Here is a 10,396-nt window from a genome sequence, read left to right on the forward strand (position 1 = left end):
TTCAGCCCTGAAGAATCTCTGCTCTTAGAGGTCTGTGAATTCACATCTGTTTCAAGAGGTCTCCAGGATTCCAACCATCCTATTGATCCAGACAGAGCCACTGTGTGTTGGGAGCAAATAAGTGGCTGATATTTCACAGGACCTTGGCTTTGCCTCCCCCTGCCCTGACTTAGCACTGCACTGTGCAGTTTGGATCAGCTGTGGATGTGGTGTGCAGTACACCTGGGTTACTCCTGGGTCTGTTACAGTGCTTCCAAACTCTTGTTTTCGAGACTTAAAAGAGAACACAACTGTGTGAACTTGCTGTAGCACTTTCCATGCCCATCATTTTCAAAGGAAGCTTGGGGTTGTTATGATGCAGAGCTGCAGGGATGGGGGGGCCCAGACTCCAGTGCTGCTGAGGTGGCCTCAAAGCCACCCAAGCTCGTCTGATCTCTTTGCAGAGCAACAACCACGCTGCGTTTGAAGTTTGAAGTGCGCAGAGAATTGAGTAAGCACATGATGCTGCTTCCAAAAGCAGGTTACATCCAGGCTCAGTCATCCTTCAGCGTGCAGCTCAGGTTCCTGCCCAGGTAACACAAACCTTTCAGCATTTCAGACAATGGAAAAGCTGAGCAGGGTGTTTATTCCTTCGTGCTGTAGCAGGCTGGACCTCACTGCTGGGGTCAGGGCAGGTCTAGTCTCCCTCCTCTCTCCCCCTGAAAGCTGCCAGATGCTCAAGGAGGAAATTAAGTTGGATCCCATACCTGTGAGGCAATGCTTTTCCTGTGGTGACAGCAGCAGTGTGAAACCTGAGCAGTTGCATTCCTGGTGGGCTGCTCCTGTTTCTGCAGGAAGCTATGCTCAGGCAGGAGAGAGGCTATCAGGGCAGGTGGCTGCTTCATGCATCACTGGCTAAATCATTTCTGGGCAAGAACTCCTGTGCTTGCTAATTAAGGTAAGAATGGTTGGGCTTCCTGTCCATTCCTCTCCCACCCATGAACATTTCTCTCCAAAAGATGAAGGTATTGATCTAGAATTTCACGTGATGTTTTATGTAACATCTCCCAATGCTAAAAGCTTTATCCCTTCTCTTCTCCATTTCATGATACATCTACATATACAAACATATCTGTTACAGGAAACAAAACATTTCAGGGTTTAAAAATTTAAATACGAGAGTTCCAATGTTAATTTTATTTACCTTGTCATGTCCATCCTGAAGGATTTAGTGGGACATTTCTTTTCAGGTAGAAATGTAATGATATATGGAATTGATTCTGGGGTGCAGACAAATACTTCAGCAGGTTTGGCCTCTGTTGTTGCTGCAAAGCTGCTGCTTTTTGTTGTGGGTTTCTCAGTCCCACTGATGTGTGTTTGGATTGTCACTGATGTGCTCAGCAGCTCTGGGTTCTGCACTGAGTCTAATCACTGATCTTGATACTTTCATCAGGTTAGTATTCAAAGAACTAAAAGTATTTACAGTTCTTCCAACATCTCAAATCCCATCAGATTACACCACCAATAGCATGATGACATATTTCAGCTCCCAAACTTCAGCTGCATAAAGCACTGTTACCCTCACTGAGTGGAGAGAGCAGAGCTCGGATTTAGAGCCTTAATCTTCCTCTGAAAAAGAGGGAAGCTTCAGCAAGGAGATTTGATGAGATTAAGGCATTTCTGACACACAGAATAAGTATGTGCTGTCTGAGGGGACAGATCAGTTCTCCAGCCCCAGCACAGGGAGGAAGTGATGTGTGGCACAGCACGATGAGCCGTGACTGAGGGGAAGGACTGAGCCAGTGACACATTTCCACAAGGGCCTCCTCAGTGATTTAGCATTATGAGCTCTATTAATAGAACAGCTGTAGGGAAAAAAAAAACACCCATTCAGCAATGCTATGTGAGCACAGAGCTGGCTGGAGGCCTGGGAGGTTCTCCTGAGCATTCTGTGCACACAGAGCTGCTCAGGCAGACGTTCCAATACTCAGCTTTCTGGGAGTTTGCAGCCAAGTTCTCCACTCTGCTGCCTTTCAGAATTCCCAAACATCACATCCTTTAGTCCTTCTGTCTTTGGAACTAGTCCTGCAGGTACTGACAGTCCAAATCTGATTTGCCTTTTGTGCTTCTCTTTAATCAAGCCATTTTCAGACAACCACCTGAAGGATTTCAGGACCTTTTCCCCAAGGCATAGCAGCTAATTTAGAGTCCATCCCTGTGTCTTACACATGTGTAGTACACTGACAATTATTTTTTCCCCTCTGGATCTTTTGTTATAAATTAACTTCTTCTGCTATTCCAATGTCCTGTGCCAAAGTGAAAGCTGAGGCTGTAATTCCTCTCTTGCATCTAACCCCAGTTCCTACCTGGAAAGGAGTTAACAATACCTTTGAACGTCACCTCTTACTGCAAAATAACAGCCAGCAAGATTTTGGATCACCATGGTGACTGAGTGGGTGTTATTTTTATTCATTACCTACTCTTTAACAATACATTAAAGAATTGCATGTAGTTCCATGAGTAGTAGTAGAACATCACCACTGTGGAGTCCCAAATACAGGAAGCAACTCACTCTGGTGCTGTGACTATAAATAGAGCAGCAGAGCTAAAAATGCTCAGGGTTTGTATTGTCTTGGCTTGAAGCTCTGAAGTGGAGCTCGTGAGAGCAAGTGCTTCACCTACAGAAAACCTGCATGTTCCTTATAAATCCCCAATGTGGTCTATAATCAGACACTGCTGGGCTCTGGGTTAGTTCCCTTGCTGTCTCTGTGCAACAAGTGGTTGTGCCTCAGCCTGGTGGTAGTGACTGCCAGGCCTGGGCTGGTGACATGCTGGGGCTGCAGCACTGTGCAGAGGGTTGATGTGCTGATGGCAGGGTAAGCTTCCCATTTTTCAGAATTTTAAATGGCTGGCATTTAAACAAGTGCTTGATGGCTGCTGACCTCTGTGACCTCCCTTAAAACCCTGTCTGCCCAAAGCCTGGCTGTAAAGACAGAAAATCCAACAGGACCAGCCAAGGTCAGTCACTGATGTCTCTGGCAGGACCCTGCACTCCTGCTGGGCAGTGCTGCTCAGTGGGAAACGTGGGACAAGGCCAGAATATTCCTGACCTGAGTGCATCTTTTTTATTCTTGGTCAGAAGGTGAGACTTCATAGGTCACTCGTTTTTGATTGGCATTTTCTTCCTCCATTCTTCTGCCATTTTCCCTAATATGTGCATGTAAGATTTTCATCAGACTTCAGAGAAGCTCTGGAGTTGATGCTTAACCAATTGCACAGGTGAATCCTCCTGTCTGAGCACAAATACCATGCTAAGGTTAAAAGTTGTGGCTAATAAAACTTTTAGACCTTAAGTGGCAGGTTCAGGATTTATTATTCCCCTTGGTGGGAAAATAGTCAGAGTGTGGTTATGACAGTGAATGTACCCCTGGATTTTTAGGCACTCTCTTCCTGAGGATGCTGGGAGCTATTTCAATGCAGAGACAAGCATCCTGGAGGTTCCAGTGACAATCCTGATTGTGGGCAAGGTCAGTGACGTTGGGAATGTTGGTTATCAGACTGACAGTGGGTATAGATTACTTTGGTGAATGGGCACTAATGGTATCTAGTCTTACATTGAATCTTTACTAATTGCACATCTGTGATAGTAGTAAATGTGCTTAAAGTGCTGATACAGATTTGATAGTTTCTTCTTGTCACATATTTGCAATACAGAGTTAAACCCTCCCTAGTCAGTGCTGATCTCACATGTCACTGTCAAGGAACAGAGCAGAGTAACTCTTGCAGTTATCCTTTTGGATGGCATTTCACTTAAATCCTTACAATCTACAGATGGAGGATTTTTTTCTTGTGCTCTTGCATTTATTTCAGGTTAAAACAGTTGATTTTACTGTCCATGCCATTGTTACAACTTCTGACTTGGAATTCAGTCCAGCACAGATCAACTTTGGGTACTGCACGATCTATGAGGCAGTGCAGGCAAATGTCATGCTGACAAACAAATCCATCTTGCCTCAGGAGTTTGGATTCGTGGGGCTGCCAGAGGTATGGAGCTATCCCACACACACCTCTTCTGCTCTCAAAATAGATTTCATTATCATGGGAGCATGTTTCCATAGGAGTGTAAATAAATCATGGCTGGTTCCTGCAAGCCCATGGGAATCCTCCTGCCTGTGGGAGCAGATCAGTTCTGTACTAGTGTGTGTGAACCTCCTCCTGTTACACCCTCAGTGGTCTCCAGGCAGTATGAACACCTGTGAGGAGGTTCTACTTCATCCTATTAGAACACCTAGTGTTTTAGACCAAGAAATCTCCTAACCTGCTGCACTTTCAGCCTCACAGGGTATTTATACTGCTAACTAAATCAGGCCTGGGGCTGTGGCTGAGGAATGTCACACAGTTGGCACCCAAAGGCTTTGTCTTTAAAGCAGAATGGCCATGTCCACACTGCTCCTTGGGAATCACCCCCTGAGCCACTCCTGGGAACTTTTTCTGGCTGTAAATTGGTGTGGAGGCAGAATCAATCCCAGGAGCTGCCAGTTGCATGTGGGCTAGGTCTGCTGAATTATTTTCTGCAAGAAGTTGGCTGTTGAAGCTACATAATAGCTACATAATAGGATGATCACAGTGTGATTTGGTTTGGCATATTGGCATCAGAGCTAGAGGAACCTGACATTTAATTAGGCATTCTCCCTTTCTCTGCTGTTTTAGGGATTAAAATCAAGGAGTTAGCTGAAAGAAATTGGTATCTTCAGCTTTGTAGAAGCTTTACTTCACAGCATGTGCTTCCTGATTAGCTTAGAGTGTGATGGGGAGACATTCTTGAGTCATCAACTCAAGCACAAACCACTGGACAGCTGCAGATGCTAAACTGTCCTGGCACTGTGGTACCTGCACCTCATGCAGCAATCACCTCTCATTAAACTGTCCTGGCACTGTGGTATCTGCACCTCATGCAGCAATCACCTCTCAAAGCACAGGGGGAACTGCTGAGGTTTTTTTGTCCTGTTTCATTCAGTTGTCTGTGAAGAGTAAATAAACAGCATCAGAGAAAGGTGATTGCCGTGGCTGGGAAGAAGGTGGGGAAGGGATTCTCCTGAAGTCTGAGTTAAGGGATTTAATGCCTTTCAGGTTACTCTGAGGTGAGAAACGTGCACGTCAGTCTCTCACTAACTCAGACAAAAGCTTCTCCCTAGAAGGTTTCTCTTTTCCTGACAGTTCCACACTTACTATCAGCATCTTCCTCTCTTGCCAGTAATGTCTTATTTTAATTTATGAATAAATTGAGACTTTAACTAATCATTTCTTGTCTTGCCATTTTGAAGTTTGTTGACATTCAGCCAAATGATGGATTTGGAGTTCTCCTTCCCCTGGAAAGCCTGACACTGGACATTATCTTCAAAGCTACCAGGGCTGAAGAGTATAGCTTTGAGCTCACCTGCATGACAGAGACCAACAGGTGTGTTCAGGAACTGAACCTGGAAGTCTGAGTCACACTGGGTTTGCACTGTTAAGCCAGTTCTGCAATCCCTTGAGGAGGGAAGGTTGGGATAAACCCCCAGGCAGGTGGGAATTCTCCAGTTGCTCAGTGCCTGTTGGTTTCATATCTGTCTTTACTGAGATGACTTTTCCTACCTCTCCTCAAGTTTATCCTTGTCCCATATCCCAGCTGGAACCCCTAGGACTCCTCAAGCTGCAATGCTCTGCTTGCTTTCCAGCAGGATTACTGAAGGAATCCTTTGCATAAAAATGCTTCCTGCATTAAGCTAATGCTGCTAAAGTAACGATGGCAGAAACTTTGATTTGACTGGATATATTTCCAGAAGTTCACAGAGGAAGAATTCAGGCAGGGACTCTGGCCAATTGTGCATTAAAAATAGATAGTATTATTGTTCATCTTTAGGCAAAATTCCCATTGCAAGCTTGAAATTCTGCTTAAATAGGGCCTACAGGATTAGCTCCCTATTTTCCGGCTGATTAAGAGACTATTTTATGCTGAGACAATTTATCATGTGTTTATTTTTAGACAATTCAAGCTGTCATGCAAAGCAGTTGGAGTCCACCCACCTCTTGAATTGTCTCATTCCTTGGTTCAGTTTGCTGCAACAGCTCTTGGTGCTGTGTCTGCAGCCACCCTGGATGTGCTCAACCCCCGTGGGAGTGGGAAGTGCCTCCCTCACATCGTGCCCCGGATCGGCAGCGCGGAGGGACCAGCTGCCTTCGAGTTCCACGTGCCACCAGAGTGTCCTGTGGCCATCTCACCTTCTGGGGGAACTCTGCTGCCTGGGCAGGTGAAGTCACTTTGAACCTCAAGGGTTCTGCCAAACCTCTGATCATCTACCTCCCTGTCGCTGGGAAACGAAGCTCAAAATGTCAGTTAGCATTGGGATAACTGGAATATATGGTTTGCAATCAGACATGAGGGTTAACCACCCAGTCTGGCTAATGCCCTGTGGGAGTGTTCACCCACAGTGTTCCTTCCCCAGGGCTGTCACTGTGATTTAGTTGAAGGATGTTTAAATATCAGAAATATTGGTCAGGTAAACCCACATGTAACATCCTGGACTTCCCCAAAAGCTGCAGGTGGCCTTATCCCAAGGATTCTCTGATCCACTCGGGGGGAAAAAAGGTGTATTTTGTGTTCATTTTGTGCTGTGGTGTGTGTGCTCCTGTGAGCTGTGTAACACATGTACAAGGGCTGATCTCCCCCCACCATTCCTGTGTGTGCTCTCCCATTCCCAGAAAAGCTCCATCCAAGTGTCCTTCAGCCCAACCCTGTCGGATCAGCTAATCAGGGAAGAGGCAGCTCGGAGGCTGTGTGAAGCAGCTGTGCCAGGGGCAGCAGTACAAGTAAGGAATGCTAAGAACAGCACATGCTGCTGGTCTGTCACTTCCATATATTTGTTTCTTTGGGTGGTATTTTTATCAGCAAATTATTTGCATATTAATGAAGCCCAAACTCGTGGTCCATGCCAGACCTGCTGTACAGGGTGAGTGGGGCTGTGGCTACACTGAATGTGTGACCTGTTCACTAAGCAATCATTTCATTTCCTGCCAACAATTTCCAAAGCATTCCTAGGGGATTTTATTGCCAATGCCAAGTGCAAGTACTCTGAAAAAGAAAAGCTTCTCTACTTCTTGCAGATTTACAGCATCCAGCCCTGGGGGTCAGTTAATTTATGTGAGCTCCTCTGGTTGGCTTAAGTTATGACATAAACAGGTAAAATTCCCAGGAGAGACAGATTTTTACTCATCTCCTCCAAGAGAAGAACTCTTCTTTTTTTTTTTTAAAAAAGGGGTAAAATATGGCCATTCCCACTTCATTTTGCACTATTGGGAATGTCTGTAATACCTCCCGTGTCCGTGGGCTGTCACCAGAGTCCTGCGGTGGCCACTTGCTCCTGTCACCTCTTTGGCTCTGTGGCCTCAGCCAGGGGCTGTGGATCTGTTCCCTGATGTCTTGGTTTGATTACCAGGGGTCATCCTCAGTGTCTGATGTCTCTATGTGTCTATTTGCAGGGAACGAAGGAAGACAAAAAGAAAGCAGGAAAGAAATCAGGCAGTTCCACTCCGAAATCGGGCAATTCCACTCCCAAACGGCTTGGAAGGGCTGGAAGCAGGAAATACCTGTGTGATGTAAATAGCTCTGAACAGCCCAAACCCGAAGACATAAAGCCTGAGTAAGTCAGCAAAAGCTTCTTGTACTATGTAGGAAACATTCCCTGTATAAGTAGTTCAATAAATCTACTAAACCTATAGGTAGACGAGAAAGCAAGTGGAGAAGGAGCAGCTCTAGCTGTGTTGCAGAGGCTGTTTCCAAAATTAGTGCTGCTTGTGAGCCACACAGCTGTACCCTCTCATGTGAGGCAAAGAATCCCTTTATGCATCAGAAGGATTGAAGACTTCAAAGAATGTGTCAGAAAGCAGGAGCTGGGGCTGTGCAGAGAGCCTGGCTGAGCCAACAGGGGTGTGTTTAAAGGGCAGCTGGAAAGGGCACCAGAAACTACGGCTCAGAAACCTTTTCTGGGTAGGTCTAGCAGAACCATCTGATGGCCCAAATCCATGGCATGGGGTGGTTTCTATTTTTAATTTGAGGGCTTACGGAGTCCATCACATTGGTCATGGTCATCTTCAGTGCTGTCAGGGAAAAGCTGCTGGAAATGTGCATCTAAAATAGCCCCTGGACAGTATGTGCACCTCGGGGAGAGGCTCCATTAGCAGCATGTGCTGCCTAGAACTTTGGATGCCTAGATGCAAAATCTGATACCTGAGGTCATTTGTTAGCAGATAATTCACCTTCTTAGAGCCACACTTCTGCCCAGCCTGAGGAATTTGGAGGTGTTTGGGTGTAAGCACATGAGTACCAGGCAATGAGCCGTACTGGCTGTCAGGGATCTTTGCCTAAAATCCACAGCAGATATTTATTTGGCTTTTTCCCTTGCTCTCTCACTTACTGAGGTGATTCTTACCCCTGGGTTCTCTAGTTCTGATGCTTACAGGGCAGCCCAGTCTTCCCTGATGAGGAGTTTCCCTGGGAGTTTTGAAAGATACATCATTCCATGCTTTGTTGCAAGTGGACACATGGATGGACAGAAGGACTCTGGAAACCTGAGTTACAGGTAGTTGCAACTGGAAGGTTCAGGAATGTGAGGGGGAAATGGTGGGACTGGTGATTTATTCATTTGGGGAGAAATCTGTTTTCAGTTCATAGCTCAGTGGTAGAAACTCATGTTTATAGCCTACTAGTTGGGTAAGACTCAAAGACAGGAATATCAAAGCAGCTGAAAGAATAATGGTGTGAAATCATTGAGCCAGATGTGGTTCATCTTTCAGCCCAGGCACAGGCAGAGCAGTCAGGTGGTGTTCTGTCATAGCAGTGGAATGACACCCTGAGAGACAAACAGATTTCTGGCAACAGCTTTTGTTTCTGTGTGCTCCAAGAGCTCTGTGCTTTTGCTCTAGGTGCCTTTATTCTCTCCCCAGCCCTTACCACACGTTGTACCTGGAGCTGCATTGTCCAGCTGTAGCCCCCTCTGTCCTGGTCACCTCAGACAATGGGAACAACACGGTGGATTTTGGTGATGTTGCTGTAGGTATGGAATTGGAATTGAGGTTTTGAGTGTTTTCTGACTGATGGTGTAAAGTTCTTCCAACCATAGTTTTGCATTTTCAAAAGTCAGGACAGCAATTAGCCCTGTAATGGGTCCTCAGGTGGGAAATGAGGAGCCTGTCTGGCCAGCTGAGGCATGTGGAGCCCTAACTTGACCCCTAACATGGAACTGGAAGCTCTGCAAGTGGCTGCCCAAATTTGAAAGTATTTTGATGAGCTCTGACTAGAGCCTTAGCCATAAACAGGGAATGAGTGTCTGCCCAGGTAGAAGCATGAGTGAGGAGGAGGAATGGGAGTGCAGGAGTGAGCATCATCACTTTGGGAAGTGTTTTCATTCCTGACAGGCCACAGGGTGCTGAAGAGAATCACAATAGAAAACATCTCCCCAGAGAAGCTGGAAGTATCCTTGTCTGGAACATGAGCGCTCACCTGCCATTCAGCCTCCTCTGCAGGAGGAACTGTTGGACACTAGAGCACCAGCTCATCTTTCTTCTTAGTTATTGACCTCTCAAAAGCTTATGGATGGTTAGTTCAGACCAAAGATGTATAAACAATATGTACAATCTGTTCTTATATCTTTTTTTCTCAATCTTCATGAACTTTTTTCCTTGAGTTGCACTATTTTAGCCGAGATTCTCAGTTCTGAATCCAAATGGTCCCTTCCTGTTGGCCAGAGCAGTTGGAATGCTTGAGCCAGGTGAAAGCAAACCCCTCATCATCTCTTTTTGTCCAGATAAGGATGACAGGGTGAGTAGAAGGTACAACAGCAGTGGGGAAAAGAGGAGAGAGACGTAACACACATTTTACTGACTGGGATGAGGCTCTACAACAATGAAAAAACCTTTGTTGCCTGTGTAGCCTCTCCCAACACTTGGATCTTGTCTGTTGTCACAGCCCATTTATGGGAGGGGATCAGCTGGAGGGCTGGGAGGGTTCTCTCAGCCTGTGAACTGACCCAGACCTCTCTTGGCAGTACTTTGAAACTTTGGACATCCAGGTGGCAAAGCCCAACCTCAGCCTCCACTTCACTGGGCATGGGGTGATCCCATCCACGGTGTGCTCTGTGGGAGAAGCACTTGACATGGGATATGTTGTGGTCAGGGAGAAGGTGACTGCCACAGTCAAGGTAAGTCCTTCTGTGCTGAACCAGAAAGCACATCAGGGATTTTTGTAGGGAAGAAGATGACATAAAGTGTCTCCTGTCAGATTTGGTCCTAGTATGTCAATAACCAAAGTCTGTTACTTGGTTCAAGGTGCCTAAAGAGAGCCTGGGCCCTGCTGGGGGGGGTGAGGGTTGGTGTGACACGT

General features: G+C 46.1%; 1 protein-coding gene across 1 annotated transcript in view; it reads left to right on the forward strand.

Moving 5' to 3' along the window:
• The window catches only part of KIAA1751 (KIAA1751 ortholog), a gene marked incomplete at its 3' end in the record, with an annotated part of 28,527 nt that overhangs the window by 15,931 nt on the left and 2,200 nt on the right, over positions 1-10,396 (forward strand). Inside the window, exons 17-28 of the mRNA XM_009080341.1 lie at positions 444-572; positions 3,419-3,506; positions 3,850-4,023; positions 5,304-5,437; positions 6,005-6,269; positions 6,721-6,828; positions 7,498-7,658; positions 8,463-8,597; positions 8,962-9,071; positions 9,433-9,496; positions 9,721-9,835; positions 10,062-10,214. Of these exons, the coding sequence (XP_009078589.1) occupies positions 444-572; positions 3,419-3,506; positions 3,850-4,023; positions 5,304-5,437; positions 6,005-6,269; positions 6,721-6,828; positions 7,498-7,658; positions 8,463-8,597; positions 8,962-9,071; positions 9,433-9,496; positions 9,721-9,835; positions 10,062-10,214 (1,636 nt within the window). The remainder of the gene's footprint in view (positions 1-443; positions 573-3,418; positions 3,507-3,849; positions 4,024-5,303; positions 5,438-6,004; positions 6,270-6,720; positions 6,829-7,497; positions 7,659-8,462; positions 8,598-8,961; positions 9,072-9,432; positions 9,497-9,720; positions 9,836-10,061; positions 10,215-10,396) is intronic.

Source organism: Acanthisitta chloris, unplaced genomic scaffold (genome assembly GCF_000695815.1).
Source record: "Acanthisitta chloris isolate BGI_N310 unplaced genomic scaffold, ASM69581v1 scaffold21738, whole genome shotgun sequence".
NCBI classification, from domain to species: Eukaryota; Metazoa; Chordata; class Aves; order Passeriformes; family Acanthisittidae; genus Acanthisitta; species Acanthisitta chloris.